Source organism: Mustela nigripes, chromosome 6 (genome assembly GCF_022355385.1).
Source record: "Mustela nigripes isolate SB6536 chromosome 6, MUSNIG.SB6536, whole genome shotgun sequence".
Taxonomy (NCBI): domain Eukaryota; kingdom Metazoa; phylum Chordata; class Mammalia; order Carnivora; family Mustelidae; genus Mustela; species Mustela nigripes.
Genome location: NC_081562.1, coordinates 133,600,257 through 133,622,193, shown reverse-complemented (window position 1 = coordinate 133,622,193; position 21,937 = coordinate 133,600,257). Strand labels below are relative to the sequence as shown.

Below are 21,937 nucleotides of genomic sequence, written 5' to 3'. Positions count from 1 at the left end.
TGTGCAAAAGCCCCCAGCTCTCTCCACAACAGCCCACTGCTATGTAGTGCTCATTTGTGTTGCATTAGCAGAAAAGTCAGAGGAGAAACAGAAAGAAAAGCCCTTCAAGGCTCTTTCTCCAAAAAACCAAACTCTAAATGTACAAGTAGAAATAAGGCAGGAGGAAGAAGTCATACAGGCATGAGTAGAATCACTACTATTATTAATACTAATGAATGACTTCTTTTTCTCCCTATTATCATAATTACACAACTCACCTTAATAATCCTACCAGTCTTTCTCAACTGGTTTCTGCCAGAGAATTCATCCCTAAGGCCTAAGGCATCCACTCTGAATAAAGACTCTGCTGGATATCTATAAGCATTTTCATGTTCTCTTGCTTATGTGAAGAACCAGGTGGAGAAAAACTGTTAGCCTTTTAACTACTGAATTTCATTAAGAGAACAGCTCACCCAAGCCATTCCTCTCTCAGCACATCAATACCTACATAATTCAAGAAAACGGATTTTCTGACTTCTTTAAATGGTTAGTTAATATTCAATGATCACCTGGATAAAAATCAGTCAGAAAATTCCTCCTCATTTCTAAGTAAAGACTTTGTATCATTTGAAGCATTTTAAACTCTCTTACATCACGTGCACACAATGTAACTTATGGAGCTAGATGGCATTATTGTTCTCAATTTCTTTAGCCTCCCTGCCTTGTAAGAGCATTATTTATAATAATATAAATATTATTATATTTATATATAATATAAACTGCATGTGAACTGCATAGCCTGTGGCTATGGGCTTGTGAAGTACCTCTGTGGGACGGGTCTACTTCCTACCCTCACTGATGTCAGGTTTGGCCAGGTGACTTCTTTTGGTCAGAGCAGGATAAGCAAAAGTGACATTCTGCTAGCTCCTAAAAGCTTCAAGGGCCACCTGTGGCTTTGCCAGTGTCTCTCTTTTCCCTTTACCAGGAGAATCGCACCTTCTGACAGGCTGCTCCTTCACTCCAGATCTTAGAAGAAGGTACATGGAACACACCTGCAGCCACCATGTAAATTAAGAGAGAAATAAGCTCTGGTGTGTGTTTGAGGAGAAAGGGTATGGTGGGAGTGGTGTACTCAGTATAGGCAAATACAGGGTACACTGTCTACAGACAATTTAAATATAACAAAACTCACCTTGTTGAAATGCTTCTATGATCACCAACGCATGCATGCAAATCTAGACAATTCTAGTGGTCAAATATGCCTCCTGCCTGGGGTGGACTGCTCTCACTGCCTCCTTGAATATGGAATAAATCACTGAGATCTCAGGGTCACTACTTCAGGAAGCTGGCAAATGGAATTAAAACCTCATATTTTGGCTGGGGCTTTATTTTGTTTGTGCTATGTATATTTGCTCTTCCTGTTCATAGTTGGCCTACCTTTTCCTCTTGTCTTTCCCTTCATGTTTACCCTCCAACATCGATTATAATATAAGCCACATAAAGGGGAATCTCCACATATGCAGACCTTCTATGGTTCATATGAAAATGAAGGTCTACAAGAATTACACTGCAGGCCACACACCACTATGTAATTTAAGCTTGACAGACTTGCCTTAGTGTCAATGCAAAGTGAGGGACAGCCCAGACTGTACCACCCCCAACCCCGCCACCCACAAATCCTTTCTTTTATATTAAACAGGGTTTGACTATGAAAAATAGTCACAATATTCAAATTTCTAATACTCTAAGTATTATCAGAGCTTTATGGAAAAGTTCTTGTTCATTATGAAGGTTATTCAACTTCCTTGTACATGCTTTACACTCATGCCTTGGAAATGCATGTTAAGCCTTCCATATCAAGCTAAGCATGCAGACATTATAGAACGAAGATAGTTTGGGAATAAAGGATTATTCCAGCTAGTCCTAGATCTGATCCCAACCTTCGCTTCCTTCTTAATCTTTTGGCACAACCAGGATGGTGTAGCCATACAGAATGAACTACTAGTCCCCATATATAGCGTGGACCATCACATCCCACCATCTCGTCCCTTTTTGCTTATTCTTTTCTCCAAGTCTCGAATACAGCCCTCATTTCATATTAAGACAAAAACTTAGCATGTCCTTTACATTCAAGTATCATATCCTGTGCACCCACCTCTCCCCTCTTCCAGTCTCTACTTTGTCCTGGTGTAATTATTTGTTTTTTGTTATCCTAAGGAATAGAAATAGTGAAAAGCTACGGAGTCAGAAGATTAGAGTTTGAATCCTGGCTTTGGCGCTAATATGTAACTTTGGAGAGGTTATTTGTCACTGGCCCCAGACCATTAGATGTAGATGAGAAATGGTACTTACCTCACAGGGTTACCTGTGGATTAAATCAGGACTGCATGCAAGATGGTTAGCATAATGCCTGACACAGGCACCACTCAGTAAATGCAAACAGAAAACGACTACACTGCATCATTCATCTATGCATTTCAATAGGACTTAGGACAATGTCTAATGTTAGCTATACTGGGTCCTGTGGGAAAAACAGGTAAAGCGCAGTTAACATCAGTGATCACAAGAAGGTAGATAGCTGGAAGAAATTTTAGCAGCAGCAAGGGAGTAAGAGAAGCAGGAGTCAAAACAAGAAAGATGTGGGTGCCTGGGTGGCTCAGTGGGTTAAGCCGCTGCCTTCGGCTCAAGTCATGATCTCAGGGTCCTGGGATCGAGTCCTGTATCCGGCTCTCTGTTCTGCAGGGAGCCTGCTTCCTCCTCTCCCTCTCTCTGCCTGCCTCTCTGCCTACTTGTGATCTCTGTCTGTCAAATAAATAAAATCTTAAAAAAAAAGAAAAACCAAAACAAGAAAAATGTCAAGGCTAGAACATGAACAATGAGCAGGATTTTGATCACATTCTGGGCCGAGGGTAACACAGATAAAAGTACAGAAAAAGAAAACCACAAACTTCTTAACACTATCATACATTAAATACATGATGTAAGACCTTTTGCTCCATTCTGCTATCCAATGTACTGACTGCAATTATTTCCATTAATGACACACAGACACCTAGAGACGTCGACCTATCAACGCTGACTCTAATTAACACTCATAGACTTTACTCATGACAGAACACCTGTAGGTCTTATCAACAACATATTACCTTTGGAAGATTGTCTAACTCTACTGTAACAAAAAACTCTTAGACACGAATTGCAAGGGAAAGAGGGATGGCCTCTAGCCAGCAGGCTGACATGACTGACATGATGAACAAAGAGAAAAAGCAAAATCCTAAAAATTATAAAAACCAGATACAGAAAGAGCTGCCTAAAGGTGTTCAGAGTAGTATGAAAGAGAACGTAAGAGCAATTTCATTGTCACTTTGTTGAATGAGGCAAGAATATTTATAATACATTTTGAAAGATCTCTGATAAAAACAGCCAAAAAGAAATGCTTTACTAAGACTGTACAAATCCTTGGCATAACCCTACAGAGAGATGGGGGGTAGCTCCAAAGTGTGCTAAGCAGTTAGCAAACAGCTTATGGTTAAAAAATTCACAGTTTTTCAATAATTTAAAAACTGAAAATAGTTCATTTATATAGACTTCTACCCAAACATTCCATGTCATTCAAATACCAGATGCTATTCTTACATTAGAGAAAAGGTGTTAAAAGCATACATGACAAGTTATGACTTTAACTATAAAAATAAATAATTCAGTTCTCAAATCCATTTCCTCTCTGTAGTAGAGAAGGCATGGCACTGAAACATAAACACAAATTCACAAATTTACTTAAGATAAATGGATGGGGTGACTAACTGCATTAATACAGCAAAATCCAAACTGCAACATTCTACGTGTTACAGATCTGACTGTGAATTTACCCGCCTTCCAAGTTCCAAGACTTTGACCCAACAGGAATGATACACAGAGGATGAATTTTCTTTATAACAAAGTCTCTAAAGTATTGTTTCACTTTTTCTTAAAACTGTGTTTATAACATGTAGAGAAATGTATGTTAATGGTCAAGTAGGGCTGTCCAGTTTTTAAACTCTTAAGAAAAGAAACCTAACACTTAATCGCAGTAGTCTTCTTAACGTTACACCCAAGGATGAACACACAAAAGGAGCTTACCCTGGAGAAAGAATTCTAAACTGACTCCCAGTAACAGACACCACAGAAAGAGCAGTCAGCTCATGAAGGAACAGATCCATGTTTTGTTCCTCCTTTGCATTCAATTCAGTTTCTTTCTATATTCTGAGTTTCAATGGTCATGTGTTTTCATGTGTTCTTACCTAAAAGGAAAACTGCTTTTGTCACACGAAAGGTCAAAGGTGATACTCTGCACATACACAGCGAGTCCTTTTTATAACCATAAAAGAGAACAAAAAGGGATGTAAAACTCATCTCTCCAACTTCAAAAGACAGCATGAAATGGATTATAAGGGAAATTAGTCACTGATCTTCCAAAGATGAAACTAGATGTTATATAGGTGGGTTCCAGCCATTTTTATATTAAACCACCAGCTGTCATTCCACACTGAGACTGAGATGCACAATAAAAACAAATAAGACATTTATTTTATCTACTTTATACACATAAAATTCTAACAAAATCAGAGAATCATATTTTCAAATATAGAGCCCTCATCTTGAATTTGCTCTAAAAATTAATTTTAAAATCAGTTCCAATTCAAGAGGAAATAATAAAAATGACCCAAATAATTTAATCTTAAAACTAAAATATAAAAAAAGGCAAGGAATCAGGGGGTAAAATGATGGTTAGAGAGAAGAGAAAGGTAAGTGGACAACTGCCCAAATAGTCTCTCAGGTGATACTTGGGTATTTAAAGTATATATGCTTCAGTATGAAAAGACCTGACTCCTAAAATTTGATTTAAACATGTTACTCAGCCTTATTTTAAGAATAAGAGCCATTTTTTTGAAATCAAGGGAAATAACTCAAGAAAGGTAAGTTCAGAAATAGAGGTTCTCTATCAAGCATCTACTACTCAAAATCATTTCTTTTACCTGCACAGTAAGTTCTTAAGTTTTCAATTTACCAAAAGTTCCATGGTACTTGAATTAAAAAAATACTATAGTATGATGACTTTTAACATACTACCCATACCTATTAGGCAAGCTCTCTCACAATGTACAGATCTGAAAATTTCATTCTGTCATGGCTCAGATGACTTGGAGAACTCTCCACCTTAATGAAAATTAAGCTTCCTTCTTTGAAGAAGTCCTTTTATGCACTGCATTTTACCTCACCCACATCCCCTTATTACAGAGTTCTGTGGGACCCCTGCTGCTTGATGACTCTCAGTTCCTACGCGCTCCCCGCAGTTGATACCAAGGAGGACTAGCTTGTAACCTAAGCATAAAACTCCCACTCTCACAGGATGGCTTCTATGTATGTTTTGCAACCACCATTCTCTAAGATGTATTAAATTCTTCACCTGAAGATGGTTATTTTTGTTATGTGAATTTCACCTCAATTAAAATATATCTATATTTGTGAGAATGTTAATGAAAAGGCAGGGGGATAAGGGGTTGACATTTTAGAAAAGGTAGCCAGGGAAAGTGAGGTGACTTTTGAATACCAACCTGAAGGAAGAAAAGAACCCTTTCTACAGACATCTGAGGCAGGATCATTTTAAGCAAAGGGAAGAGCACGTGCAAAGGGCTTGCCTCGTTCCTGAACTGGATGGAGGAAAGATCAGCATGGCTAAGCAAGACAGGAAGGGGGAGTAGTAGGAAATGTGATGAGAAAGGCAATGGGGAAATAATCAGATGAGGTGACGCAAAGCATACTAAGTTATTCTAAGGACTTTGGCTTTTATGTTTAATGAAGGCGAACCAATGTAGGGCTCAGAGATTAAGAGTAACAGGAAGTGACTTACATTTTAATAGATACCACAGCTCCTTGAAGGGCAACAGCATAGTCCTCCGTTAGGAAGCTACAGCCAATGATGTAGGGGAGAGCTTTCTCCAATTTGTCTTTCAGTTCTTTCAGTAAGATTTCAGTTTCTAGTTTGTCTGTCAAATGTCCTTTCCTCATAGCCTCCAAAGTTTCATGGATATAATAACTTCTCTTAAAGTGTTTGGTTTTTTGAAGTTTTCTTTTGATCCCTACACTGTCCTATACTATCTCCATTTTTTCTTTTTTAAAAATTTATTTTATTGAGTTCCTTTTCCCCTATTCCTTTGATTTGTTTCTCATGTGAGCATTCCAGGCATTGTCAGTGTGGGCGGGACTGTAAACCGCACTGTGGCATTATGTGGCTGGCCCATTAAGACCTGGAACTACAGTGTCTCAGTCTTTACTCTTGACTGGGCCAAGTGGCCAAATGAAGCATTAATTGCTATAATCACGAGTGGGTGAATTCAACAAGAGCAAAGCTGCTGAGCTCTTTCTGAGACTCTAAGATTAATCATTAAAAACACTCATCTCATTAACTTTCTCTACCTCTATCTATCCCATTCAATCTGTCACCAAGTCCTGTCAGTCTACCTCGGGAATAAATCTCTCAAATTTATGAACTTCCATCAATGTCTACCATCATCACCCTGGCCAAACCATATCCCCTGCTTACCCAGAATACTACAAGTCTTCTTTACCCACTCCCTAGGTTATCCTCCAGTAGGTCTATTTTCCACAATTAGCCATAGTCCTCCAAAATGCAAATTTAATCCTGTTTCTTTCCTTCCTATCTCCCCAGAACAGTCTTTCTAGTCAAAGACCTGCTTCTGCTTCTGTACCCTCATCTTACATCTTGCCCTCTAAATCCTCTGTGCTCCTACTCTTCCCTTCCAGTTTGTTCCCACCATAGTGCTGAGCTCCTATTTCTGGTCTAGGGAAGGCTTTTTTCCCCTCTTCCCATTGTTTCACCTTACTAATGCCTCGATGCTCACTGTAGACATCAGTTCTCCTTAGGAAACATTCCTAGTCTTCCAAAACTAAGGTACATTCTTAGAGCTTTATAGACCTGTGCTTTGTCAGCCCTCATCAGTTATAATTTTATAGTTTTATAAATGATTCCTTAATGAATGCCTCCCCCTTTAGAATAGATACCTCCATAAGAACAGGAGCCCATCTATTTTTGCACCACAGTCTTCACAGCACCTGGCATAATGCCAGGTACATAGTATATGCCTAGTAAATATTTGACAAATGAATAGACATGTGAATGATGACAGGTGCAACTACCATCACCTCCGGTGTATCACATGAAGAATTACATTGCTTTTCAAAAGCATTTTATTTTATTTATTTTTATTTTTATTTTTTTTTTTAAGATTTTATTTATTTATTTGTCAGAGAGAGAGCGAGCACAGGCAGAATGGCAGGCAGAGTCAGAAGGAGAGGCAGGCTCCCTGCGGGGCAAGGAGCCCGATGTGGGACTCGATCCCAGGATGCCGGGATCATGACCTGAGCTGAAGGCAGCTGCTCAACCAACTGAGCCACCCAGGTGTCCCTCAAAAGCATTTTAAAATGTTAAATTACAGTTTACTTTGAAAATTGTGACCTTTAAATATGCTTTATCCTTAATCATAATCAGTACAAATAGGTCAGCAAATGAAACACATATCCATACAAACTTATCAGTTTTACAGAAAAAGACCTCAGGATTTACATTATGCTGCTCTTTGTTTCAGGCCATGAAACATAAAGTCAGTGAACCTCCCCAAAATAAATAAGCCAAAACCAAAAATAAATAAGAAAAACAAACCTCCACATTACTCTTTGAGTAACAAAAACAAAACCAAAATTACTTGCTCAAATATAGAAATATCAAAGAAAGATCAAATAATAGGTCTTATAATGTACAGAACAACAAATTTACAGTATTTTCTACATTATGAAGACTAGAGAAATGCTTTATTTAGAAAAAATTTTAAACTGGGGGCGCCTAGGTAGCTTAGTGGGTTAAGCCTCTTCCTTTGATCCCAGGGTCCTGGGATCGAGCCCCGCACTGGGCTCTCTGCTCAGCGGCGAGCCTGCTTCCTCCTCTTTCTCTGCCTGCCTGTCTACTTGTGATCTCTGTCAAACAAATAAATAAAATCTTTAAAAAAATTTTTTTCAACTGGACCTAATAAATATTATGAAGCATCACCAATCTCATTTACTACTTAGGTAATCTTCAACCTTTTATCTCAAAGGGAAAATTTCTTTACTTCTAACTCTTTTGAAAGAGCCATGTTCAAACAATCTAAATTCAGTTGTTTTAAAATTCACTGAAGAGGAAGTATCCATGCTTCTAAGCAGCTTCAGAATGAGTCATGAAAAAATATTTTTAAGAAGATATAATTATCACTGGAACCTAAGTGTGGAAAATTTAGGCATAGACTTTATTCACTGAACTAATGAATCCCCTATATTATGTGTCAGACTATGTATCAGACCCACAGATACAAAGGTAAGTACCAAAACAATCATTTTAAAGTTCAGGACTTCTAAAAGAGAAATAAGGTACTTGATAATTGTGATTTTTAGGACTTATAACAGTTGAAGAACTAAAATCTTACCATAAAATTCTTTCTAATCACTTTCTGTGTTTGTGCATTTTCCTGTCTGGTTTATCAGTAGCCCCGGGGATGCAAATGAACAGAGATTTGAAAACCTCATCTGACTGAGAGGGCATACACGGAGCTTGCTCTTTCGGGTGTGGTGTGGTAGGGGTTTTTGTTTCTCTCTATGCACTTCATGTCTCTCATTCAACATTTTGTTGCACGTGGTTGAGATCTGTGATTAAGATGAATGATAGGGTCCCTGTCCTGAACAAGGCTCACTGCTGGTCACAGGACACACACACAGAAGGTACGGGAAATAGGAACAATGCACTGTGTGATAAATTCAACTGCACAAGAGATCAAATGCTGTGGAAAATATAAAGAAAACCACGCAGGTGGGTAGGAAGAGTATGTTTCATAGAAAAGAAGGTATCTAACAACAGATCTGATATTTAGATGCTAAAATACAAAGTGTCTGTATTTACATAGCTAAGCCGACCCCGTTCCTTCTATTAAGCTTCTGTAAAATCTCTTCTGCTACTTGATAACAAAATCATTTCTTAAATGTCAATCATAAAATTTAAGATTTAAAGTATTTTCATCTCATTATTTTTTGTATTTGAAACTTAAAGTGTTTCATAGAATTCATTAGTTTTCCTGTGCTAAAATATGGAGCTGGAGATAAAAATAATAATTGGCTTGAAACTACATTTTTGCATGCAAATTGGAACTGATTTTCTTTTCTGGAAATTTAGAACACTTGACACAAAAATTAGTCAAATGATGAAATCCTCCCTCTGGAATTCAAAGCTGTCCAGTTTCTATAGTTTACATTATGTTTTTAACTTCTTTTCTACTTTAGGAGGGAAATAAAGAGCAAAAGCTTTCAGACTAAATGTAACTTATCAGTACTTTTTACTACTGTAGTTCCATCAAAGTCTGTACTTTTTGAGTTATATTTTATAGCTTTTTCTGTTTAAGGTAAGTACTCACTCTAAATCCAATCACTAGATTTTGACAGCACATTAAAAGTAATCCAGTAATAAGTGAGGAAATAGACCCACACAACTTCGCACTATCAGTTCACTCCTTGGCACAATTTATACAAGTCATACTTTTTCAGACACAAGGAAAATTACACTAACAGGTACAATCTAAAAAAGTGTATGGGGTAATCAGGAAAGTCCTCTAGACATAAAGAACATCAAAATAAACAATTCTATATTTTCTCTCTTTACTCCAACATCAGCAACTCCATGTTTACTAAATACAGAATAATGATGGCAGTGGGGAGGCGGATGGCAACAGCCAAGATTCCTTGGGCACTTAATTTGGACTAGGTACTGGCTAAACACTATATATTTAAACCTGATAACAAATCTAAGAGCGAGGTATTACCAGAAACCCTTATTTTAAAGACCTGGGAAAAGAGGCTGAATGATGTTCGGAAGTGGTAAGGCTAGGATTCAAATGAAGTTTGTCTGACTCCAAAGCTCTAACCACTCTATGTGGAGAAAGAAGTACTATTGTTAAAGGAGGAAATTTAGAAACAGGTTTAAGAATTTTAAAATAAACATATTTAAATGCATTTAATCTATGTCAATATTATAACCTTATATATCAAAATTGTAGGAAACATTACATCTTAAAAAGATCACTTCTATACCACTGAACTACTAATAGATTTAAAAATATTTTCCTAGATGTTTTAACTAAAATTTTATATTATATAAATGAGATTCTTATCTTTTCTACAAAAGAGCAATCCAAAACTTTTAAATTTAGTTATTTAACAGTCATTTCTGAAAAATATCAAAAGCCAAAGCTCTGAAGTCACAAAAGATAAAGAAATTATAACTAAATCATGACAGAGTTTACTAAAATAACTGTAAAACTAGAGCAGTGTAATAATATTTCCTTTACTATTAATTTTTTAGGTTTTGGAACAATCCACTTGTTAGTAGGAATACACTGAATTTTGCACGAAGATCCAAACTAAATATGGACTTAGATTACTTGTTGCCTGATGTCATACTTAAAAAAAAAAAAAATCCTGCTATAAGCATACCTTGGCAAAAAATACGGTGAGGTGAGTTTCACTGCCAACAATCCAAATAGGGAATTTTGGAGATTTCAAGTAAGAACCAACCTAGAACAAATGTAGCAAGATAAACAAACAAATGAAAATTTTATACTGCCTGCTAAGTATCTGCCCATGAGTATCAGAAGCGTAACTGAAGTGTCCAATTCATACTTAAATGGAATAATGTATTGTGCCAGAATGCCTTACCCATAAAGGTCAAATGCCAAATGTAAAAGTCAATGTTATAAAGACGGTCAGGGCTAAGCTTATATCGCACCTTTACATCAGAGTAACAATAATACAGATTTAACTCAGCTGGAAAAACTTAGTTTAGCCCTAAGAATCATTCTCAGGTTTGACTAAAATTGCTAGACAAAATGTTCTAGATTTTTAGCGTGGTGGTCAAATCCTAAAACTATAACCTTGATAATAATTACTTTATCAGAAGAACAATTATAAATTAACAAATGAATATATTTACTAATAAATAAGGAAAGAGAAAAATCCTTAAGCACATCATGTCTTCAAAGAACCTGGGACAATATAATAATCTCTCTAAAGCAAAATATATACTACAAAATATCTAAGAATATAAAAGAATCCTGTTACTTGACTCTTCATGATTGGAGGTAATTCAGAGTTCTACAATATGAAGTCTCCTTAAATTGTACAAAAAGTTATAGCCTGTCTCAAGTCTATATATTTAATCTATAAAAAACACAGTATCCAAAGTTTTTGTGTGTGTGTGACTGAGAAAGTTTAAAATCAACAACAACAAAACAAGAAGACTTGGGAAATCCCATTATGTTCATATCAATTAATTCTATACTCTTATGAGGACAGAGATTACAACTTAAAAACAACCTTACCAATCCCACTTGCTCTATTTTCTTTTCTCACACAGACTCCCCTGAATGGGGAAATGCCAAGTGGCTACTTGAAGCAGTCAGGGCAATTCTTCCCTTATTCGTCATTAGCCCTGATAGGATTCCCTGCTTTCAAACACCACGATGGCCCTTTGGAATTTAAATTATCATTTGGAAGTGGGAAATAGGCACTCTCTTGTATTCAGGGACAAAACACCAGTATCTTTGTCCTCTGATGAGAAGGATGAACGGGATGTGCTAATGGCAATGGTGAACCAGAAGAGCAGGAAGGATGATGGTTTGGGGACAACAGAAAATAAGAGCAAAGGACAAAGACAAAGGAAAAGGTCTGATCACAGGTTCATAGTAGAAGGGATTTTAGAGGTGCTCAGCACAAGTCCTTCAATTTTACATCAGAAACAGAAATATAAAGGATCAGTGCCTTGTCTGATTTCAAACAGGTAACTAGTACAGAGCTGGGATTAAAACTCAGGCTTTCTGACTCATGTGGTAGCTGCCTCTTGGGTGAAAAATTTAATGATTATTTAATTTCCCTTTTAGAAAATGAGTGTGTATTTGTGTGTATTTAATTAAGGTAGAAGTAAAATATGAGTATAATACATAGACGGATCAAAAGATAAATGAATGAACTCATTAAGTGTCTTACACTAATATAAATAAGTAAGAGTGCATAAATAACGCAGCCACTTGAGAGAAACAGGCTGACAGCTCCTCAGCAAATAAAGCACATAATCACTACATGACAAGCAATTTCACTGCTGGGTATATGTCCAACAGGAAGGAAAACATGTTCACAAAAAATTTATACATATGCACGTTTCTAGCAGTGTTATTCTAGTAGCACAAAAGCAGAAACAACCCAAATATCCATCAGGTGATGAACAGATAAACAAAACCGGCATATAATACAACAGAATATTTGGTCATAAACAGAACAAAGTATTAATATAAGTTCAAAGAAGAATGAACACTGAAGATATTATGCTAAGTTAAAGAAGCCAGACACTAAAGGCTACATTGTACAATTCCATTTAGATGAAATGTCCAGAACAGGCAAAACTCCAGAGAAATAAAGCTGCCAGAAGCTGGGGAGGAGTGAGGAAGTGACCACTAATGGGTTTTGAGTATCTTGTGAGAGTTAAGAAAAACATTCTGAAATTAGGTAAGTGGTGATGGTTGTACAACCTTGTGAAAAAAATCACTGAACAGTACACTGTAAAATGGTGAGTTTTATGTGAGTTATTAAAAAAAAAAAAAAAAAAAAGGTGGGTGACTCAGTCAGGTAAGTGTATAACTTCAGCTCAGGTCATTATCCCAGACTAAGCCAGGCATTGGGCTCTCTGCTCAGTGGGGAGTCTGCTTCTCCCTCTACCTTTACCCCTCCCCCCAACTCGTGTGCTTTCTTCTCTATCTCTGAAATAAAATCTTTAAAACAGTGGGGGCACCCCTGGGTGGCTCAGTGGGTTGAGCCACTGCCTTCGGCTCAGGTCATGATCTCAGGGTCCTGGGATCGAGTCCTGCATCGGGCTCTCTGCTCGGCAGGGGGCCTGCTTCCCTCTCTCTCTCTGCCTGCCTCTCCATCTACTTGTGATTTCTGTCAAATAAATAAATGAAATCTTTAAAAAAAAAATTAAATTAAATAAAAAAAAAAAGAGGGGGCACCATCAAAAGCATTCAGAGTCATCCTCTTCACTGTATGTGTGTGTAAAGAGACTTTCATTTGTGTTAATGAACACATCTAGTCAAAATGATATGAAAATGTTAATTTCTAGATAGCAATTTGCTACAATATTAACAGGGAGATGTTCAGATTCACAAAACTAATACAAACACAATGATTTCCTTAATACTTTTCTCTAAATGTTTGGTGAAAAGTAAATGTATACAGGTTTTCAGAGGAACGTCTACAGTTATGTTCAGATGAACACACCAGGGTAACAATAATTTTTCCAAAAGCTATAATCACACCATCCCAACCACTTCCCTTCCAGGTCTCCCACACTCTGGGCCACTGTGTATGGCTCTAAGCTCCCTGCAGCTAGGTGTCAGACAAGAAGAAACAGCCTTAAGCCTTAGAGCTCACTGAAATTTTCCAATCCAAGCAGAGCCCATGAAACCTAGCTGACTCCATCCCAACACCCATACCAAAGCTGCCACCTACGGTCGCCCCTCACTGTTGCGCTGTCCACCGGTATAATCCCCTCTGTGGCCCTGTCTGGTAGCCTTCCCTTGTTTGGAGGTGTAAGTAATAGACAGTTCTGCCTTTCATCTATCCCAGTACCACTGTATTGTGTCCTGCCATTAAAAGAATCTTTAAATCTTAAAAATACCAGTTACTGCTAGAACACTAATGCAATATATAATAGGAGAATATACAGCCAGCACTGTTTTCCCACTAAGATCTTAGGAGGAAAACAGGCTTTCATTCCCCAGTTCTTCCTAACAGCTAAAGAAAAGCAAAAGCATGATTTAGAAAAGCTTATAATTCTGGTTAAATTGGCCGTTCATTCAACAAATGTTTACTGAACACCAAATATGTACCCAGAAAAACAATGTCACTGGCTTCAGAGAGTCTATAATTCACTGGGGATAACAATAAAAAAAGCAAATGAAAAGATCTTTATAGAGTGATTATTGTTATGAAATTGTGAAAATTTCACTGAAGGAATAGCTGAGGAAAAGGTCTTTGAGGCACCACTTTAAGTAGGACCTGATGGGGAGAGGGAGCCATCCATTTACAAACTGGAGTATCAGTCAGAAATGACAGCAAGTATGAAGTCTTATCAGGCAGGAAAGGGCCTGGGTGTGTTTGAGAATCTGGCAGGAAACCAGCAGAGCTAGAGCACAGCAGTGGACAGGGCAAAGCAACTGAAGAGGGACAGACAGGCTCTAGATCAGGAAATTACAGGCTACACAGTGAAGATTTCAGTCTCATCTCCACACCCGATCCTCCTGCAGAACACACACATGCTTTATAAAAAACAGCCTTATTAAAATATCTTCCACATGTGAACACTGTATATATTAAAAGTGTGCAACTTAATGTTTTTGTAGATGTATACACTATGAAAAGATCACCAAAATCAAATTCATTAACATATTCATCACCTCTACGTAGTTGTCATTTGTATGTGTGTACACATGCACACAAGCATGCACACACACTTTTAGGATCAATGACGTTTGTGTGTGTTTCTTGGGAGAACGGGATGCAGCCTGATGCTCTGGCTGCCAGGCTCCTTCCGAACAGTTTTGGCTTGTAAATTAAAGTCACAGAAAATAAAAGAGTTACTACTTTGATACAATACAATCCCTACTAATGGATAAGGACAGGATGAAACCTATCTGATTATCATACCCATATCACTCCTTTCCAAGTGTTGTCATGACACAGAGGAACACTTCCAGTTAAAGGAAAAAAGAAAGAAAGAAAGAGGGCAAGACATAACTGTATTAAATCACCATCACCAGAACTACTGCTACGGACCCAACATTCTAAAAGAAAATTAGATCTACTAATTAGATCTACTTCTTCCTTTCTCCAAATGAGGCCATCTCATTAAGTATTAATCACTAATGATTTGAATCCCATTTAAAACTATTTGGAATATCCAATAGTTATTTCAGATGATGCAGGAAAACAATGAAACTTTTATCAATAAATGAGAGGTTCATGGCAGTTTCTAACCTTAGCCCATGTGCTAAAGAATTTAATACTATGAAATGCTTGGAATTTGTTTTTTCGAGTGTGAAGTCGTTTTTCAGTTGGAACAGACAAAAGTTAAAACTTCAGGCATCTAGCAAATTTTTTTTTCCATGAAGCATACTGTTATGAGGAAGAAACAATATATCCTTTTCTCTTGGTTTACCAAAAAATATATTTACTTTCATTTATAGGTGTCTCTATTTTTATAAACTGTTTTTTACTGGATTCTGCCCTCTATCCTTAAAAAGAAACGAACCTCACGAATAGGAAACTCAGCATGATCAGCCAACTTAACTCTGCCCTTAATATGCCTGTCAGTTTAGGAAAGGAGATCAGGAAAGAACTAAGAAGTACAAAGTAACAGCAGTAAGCTATATGTTGTCATAGAAGAAAATACTGTCCACAACAGTGGACATGTGAATAAAAAAGGATTGAAAAGTACCATTAAAATCAACTTACCTTACAGTATCTTAAAGCTTCCATTAATGTTAAGAATCCTACAGCTGCTTGTTCATGTATACCAAGAAGTTCTAAAAAGAGAAGTTTGTACTGCATTAACAGACATAAATCTGAAAACTACTTATATATAGATGTATACACATATATATATTGCACCAAAAGTTTTACTTTTCCCCAAAAGTATACTTTAAAACTTCACACATATTTATTGTTGAGTGGTTACATCAAATTATCATTTTGTTGCTACTTATTATAAAATACCATTAGATCATGTTTGTGGTGGGTGATGTGATGCTTCAGATATATAGTAAATGTACTTAGAAAACCTTATATTCAACTTTAACTTTTAAAATGAAGACATCATCCCCTCTGAAACCCAAGGAATTCCTGGCAAAAATGAAGAAAGATATAATAATATCCATGCAGAAAAGCTAATTTGAATTGACTTTGACTTAAACAAATGAACATGCTCATCTTAGTTTGTAAAATTTATCACTGGATAGCAGTGAACTTACTTGCACAATATTTAAAACAGTGGCATTTGATACCATTCCTTTCTCCTATAAACAGTGTGCCTAAGACTCAGGAAATAAAGACAAATGGAACAAGGTGTCTGCCTTACAAAGGCGAAGTTTATCAAGAAAGACAGAAGAAAAAGATGTGTCTCTTTTCTCTATTTACACATGCTTACACACACACACACACACACTGTACTTTTTTTGAAAAAATATTTCATTATTTATTTGAGAGTGAGCAAGAATTAGCAGACCCGTGAGGGGGTGGGGCAGAGAGAGGATCTCAAGCAAGCTCTGAGCACAGAGTCTGACGCAGGGTCGGGGTGGGAGTGCCTGGGCATCCCATGACCCTGAGATCACAACCTGAACCAAAACCAAGAGTCCAACCCCCCAACCAACTGAGCCACCCAGGTTCCCCACACACACTTTATCTTCTGATAAAAGAACATCTGCCTAGTGTATTAGGGAAGATATATAGAAGTGACAACATGTGAGGGGCACATAAGTGGCTCAGTCGGTTGAGCATCCAACTCTTAAATCTGGCTCAGGTCATGATCTCATGGGTTGTGGGTTGAGCTCTACATGGGGCTCTCTGCTCATGTGGGAGTCTGCTTGAGGATTCTCTCTCCCTCTGTCCCCTCTAGCTCTGTCAAATGAATAAATAAATCTATTTTTAAAAAGATTTTATTTATTTGACAGAGATCACAAGTAGGCAGAGAAGCAGGAAGAGAAGCAGAGAGGAGGAAGCAGGCCCCCTGCTAGGCAGAGAGCCCGGTACGGGGCTTGATCTGACCTCAGGATTATGACCCAAGCTGAAGGCAGAGGCTTTAACCCACTGAGCCACCCAGGTGCCCCTAAATAAATTTGTTAATAAAGATTTTATTTACTTACTTGAGAGAGAACAAGAGTGAGAGAGATCACAGAGGGAGATGGAGAAGCAGGCTCCCTGCTTAGCAGAGAGCCCGATGTGGGGCTTGATCCCAGGCTGCTGGGATCATGACCTAAGCTGAAGGCAGATGCCTAACCCACTGAGGCACCCAGGTATCCCTAAATAAATCTTTAAAAAATTAAAAAAAAAAAAAAAAAAAAGGGACAACATCTGAGTTGAATCTTTAAGCATATGTAGGAATTTTCCAGGTCACCGAGAAGAAAATAGGAAGAAAGATCAAGGTGGAGGAAAGAACAAAGTATGAAAAAAAAATCTATGTATTTAATGTTTGAATATGTCAAACCTTTCTTCAAAGGTTTCTAGTCTGGGGACCCTGATAAATGGTGATTAACTAAAAGGAAAAATTAAGAAGTCCCAAAGTGGTATGAATAAAGAACAGGACTTTGGTTTTAGACAAGCTGGGATGGAGAAAATTTCGGAACTTCTAGTGAGAGATGGATTCACAATTGGAAGTAATGCTGAGAAACACAAAGAAAAGCGATCAAGGTTGGATACAGAGCTTTGGGAATCATCAGCATAGAGAAGAGAATTGAAGGCATGCATGTGGGTAATAAAGAACAAAGCTCAGAAAATGAAGAGTAGATTATTCCACAACAGAGATGTAATTATAACAATAATTGAGTGTTTTATAGACTATCACTTTCAGCTAACATACATTAAATGGAACTATAATAGTAATTTGGGTCTATATTTATTTTTAAAAAGCATTTTTTTTCCTGGTTAAAAATTATGCCCATGTAAATAAAACGTATTTATAACTTGGTTTCCTTTTTACCATCTGGTCATGTTTTGTCCATTTTTCCATTAAGATACTGTATTTTTCTAATTAATGTAATATCATCAATTCTTAGTCATGCTAGGTAATCTTAAACAAAACATTCAGATGGTATAAGCTATGAACTGGCTGTTGAGTCTTTTGGATTTACAAATCCAAAATAATAGAATGTGTATGCAATTATACATAGAGTTTCTATTTTTTCACTAGCTTCTTACAGGTACTCAGGAGGTATAATAATAGTTCTCAAATTGTGTTTTAGGATTCTTAAGGGTCCACAAGACCCTTTTAGAGACTACATGAAATCAAAATGATTTCCACTAGAAAGACATTGCTTTTTTCTCTTAAGCTTTCATGAATGTAGAGTGAAGTTTTCCAGAGGCCCAATGATATGTTTGTTCCACCTCAAAAGACTGAATCTATAAATATGTAAGAGAATTTCCACTAATAACATAGACATTGAAGGGACTTACAGAGTCACTCTTCTAAATTTTCTTCTCATTTTAGAAAAGTTACTTTTCAGGGGCGCCTGGGTGGCTCAGTCGTTAAGCATCTACCTTCAGCTCAGATCATGATCCCAGAGTTCTGGAATCGAGCCCTGCATTTGGCTCCCTGCTCAGTAGGGAGTCTTCCCCTCCCTCTCCCACTGTCCCCACTTGCACGCGCTCTCTGTCTCAAATAAATAAAATCTTAAAAATAAAAAAATAAAAAAAAATTTACTGTATTTTTATTAACATGTAATGGTTGTATTATTATTTTAAAATGAGTTAATACACCTTTTTAAATTTCTCAGTCATAATTTCTAAGAAGAAAAATATTGATCATTATTTGCTTATAACTCATACAATCCAAAGCTCTTTGGGATTTCTGAATCATTTATTTTACTTTAAAAAAAATTTTTTTGAGAGAGACATCATGCCTAAGGTATAAGGGTAGAGAGAGAGAATCTTAAGTAGACTCCATGCCCAATGCAGAGCCCAATGGGGCCTGATCTCATGACCCTGAAATCATGACCTGGGCCAAGATCAAGAGTTGGATGCTTAACTTACTGAGCTATCCAGGTGCCCCCAAGATCTTCAGTCATTTTAAAAGTGTCAAGAGCAAAAACAAAAACAAAACCAAACAAAAAAACCCCACAAAAAATGCAAAACCCCAAACAAAACAAATACAAATGTCAACAGCATGAGACAAAACAACATGTGAATAATTGGATTATAGCATTCAAAGGAAAAAAAGAGAGTAGGGGTGAGTAACCCTAATAAGTAGAAATGGTACTCTATTGCTTTATTAATTTTTCCTTCCTCTTTCTTCTGAGATTTAAGCACTAAATGATTTCAAGGTCAAAGAATATGTATGTTGAGAAACATTTCCACACTTCAATTTCTTAAAATCGGATACCACCACCTAGTGTTATGATTAGATACTGCACCATCTACTGCCTTGGAATTTTAAACATACACCTAAAATAGTATATTTATAATAATATCATGCTATTAAGTATAGAAAACCAGCTGTTCATAATTCTTGGGTAATGAATTATTCAGATTAGGTCAGTAAGCACATATTTAAATATATAGTTTAAATGGTATTATTTCAAATTACTATTTCTTTAGACAGAATATCATCTATTTAAATTTTATTTTTATTTATTTAAGACTCTCTCTTTTTTAAAAGATTTTATTTATTTATTTGATAGAGATCACAAGTAGGCAGAGAGGCAGGCAGAGAGAGAGGAGGAAGCAGGCTCCCCGCTGAGCAGAGAGCCCGATGCGGGGCTTGAGCCCAGGACCCTGGGACCAGGACCTGAGCCGAAGGCAGAGGCTTTAAACCACTGATGGGCCACCCAGGCTCCCTTAAATTTTTATTTTTGATAGCTAACGTTCATTCTTAAGAATATTTATTAGTGTACAAAGTTGTAAATGTAGTGAGGATATACCAATCTCACATATTAAAACTTACAGAATTTACTTATATAAGACTTGTAAGATGACTTCAAGACTTACTGAGACACTTGCAGGACATCCTAATAATTGTGTCATTTTATTTTAGAATTTTCTAACTTTGTTTTCTTATAATCACATTGATTCCCTATCAACCCCATCTGCTTCAGTCAGTGAGATCATATATATATGCAAAGTTTTATATTCCTGGTTGCCTCCCCCTTTCTTCTCTTCCACTTCAGCTGTCTCTTCTCACTGCTCTCAGTACATCTATAGAAGGCCCATTTGGGCCTTTTAAATTTGATGCTGACTTGGACACCAGATAACTGCACTGCATTTAAGAAGCATACCCTGAGTGCCAAGTATTCAAAACAAAACAAAACAAAACAAAACAAAACAAAACAAAACAAAAAACCCAACAATGCTGCAGAGTGCAAAAATACAAAGCTACCATGGGGACTACAAAGATGAAGCTGGCAAGATTCTTTTTGCAAACCATGTATCTGATAAGAGGTTAAGGACCAAAATAGATAAGGAACTCCTACAGCTCAAATGCAAAACCCCAAAATAACCCAATTAAAAATTGGGCAAAGAACATGATTAGACATTTCTCCAAAGAATACATATAAATAGCCAAAAATATATGAAAAGATGCTCAACATCACTAATCATAAGAGTTGCAAATTAAAACCCAACAGAGGTATTACCTCACACCTGTTAGGATGGACATTATTTAAAAAAAAAAAAAAAGAATTAAAAAAGGGAAAAAAAACTTAAGTTGTTGGTGAGGATATGTAGAAACTGGACCTTTATACACTGTTGACGGAAATGTAAAATGGTGTCGCAACTATAGAAAACAGTATGGAGGTTCCTCAAAAACTTAAAAATACATCTACCATGTGACAGAGCCATTCCACTTCTGGGTATTCAGTCCAAAAGAACTGAAATCAGAATCGCAAGAGATATCTGCATTCCCATGCTCACTGCAGCAGTACTTACAGCAGCCAAGATGTTGAAACCATCTACACGTCCAGCAACGAATGCCTGGATAAGGAAATTATGGAATATACATATGATGGACTATTAGTCAAGGCTTAAAAAAGAAGGAAATCCTATCATACATGGCAACAGGAATGAACCTTTAGGACACTATGCTAAGTGAAATATAGAAGTCAGAGAAGGAGAAATACTGTATGATTCCACTTAGATGAGGTATTTGAAATAGTCAAATTCAAAGAAGTGGAGCAGAATGATGGTTGCCAGGAGCTGGAAGGAGGAAATAGGGAGTTGCTATTTAACAGATAAAATTGCAGTCATGTAAGGTGACTGAGTTCTAGATATCTGCTGTACAACTTTGTGTTTATAGTTAATTCTGTAACTTGACTTAAAAAAATCATTATGAGGGTAGATCTTATGCTAAATGTTCTTACTACAATTTAAAAAATCCCATCCCCCCCTTAAACAGTAGGCATCAAAGTAGAATGTGGTTAAGTGCCATGAAAACAAAATGCTCAGAGGTAAGGGTAGATCACTTTCAGCCCCGAGAATCACGAAGCTCTCCTTGGAGGGATGGCCTGTGAAGTAGGCAGTGAAGGACTGCACAGGCACAGATGAGAGGGATATAGGTCTTTGGCAAAGGGAGTAGCACAAAGAAATAAAAGCAAGTGGCACAATTTTCTTCAAGCATAGATTTCTGATGGTTGAGAAATAAGCCAGGATGAAATTATATGGGATCCTTGAGTAAGTAAGGGGAAAAAATCTGTAGTTAGATAAATTTAAAATGAACTTAGTTGCAAGAATGTTAGACTAGCTAAACTAAAAAGCAGTAGGATACTGAGAAAGACTTGATTATGTCACTGATACATAAATTGCACACACACACACAATTTGAGCTATGAACTTTGTGTAATCTGTTTTTGAAAGTGAAGAGCTTCTTAAACCCATTTACTGGTTATTGTATTCCTAAGAAGTCAGGTTGCTACAGAGTTGACATATAGCTAGGATAGACCAATTTAGCAAATAAAAACACAAAATGCCCAGTTAAATGTAAATTTCTGATAAAAAACCAGTATTTAGTAAAATTATATTCCAAATATTGAATGGCACATACTTATGCTAAAAATGATTTATCTGCAAATAAATT

The 21,937-nt window shown here is 36.8% G+C and overlaps 1 protein-coding gene across 3 annotated transcripts in view; it reads right to left on the bottom strand.

Moving 5' to 3' along the window:
• Positions 1 to 21,937, bottom strand: part of MINDY3 (MINDY lysine 48 deubiquitinase 3) — an 81,758-nt gene that overhangs the window by 26,580 nt on the left and 33,241 nt on the right. For 2 of the 3 annotated variants that reach the window (XM_059404250.1, XM_059404253.1), the window contains 2 exons: positions 15,616 to 15,686; positions 10,549 to 10,629 (listed from right to left, as the gene is read on the bottom strand). In XM_059404250.1, coding sequence (XP_059260233.1) covers positions 10,549 to 10,629; positions 15,616 to 15,686 — 152 coding nt within the window. The remainder of the gene's footprint in view (positions 1 to 10,548; positions 10,630 to 15,615; positions 15,687 to 21,937) is intronic. The other variant, XM_059404252.1, reaches the window with a different exon arrangement.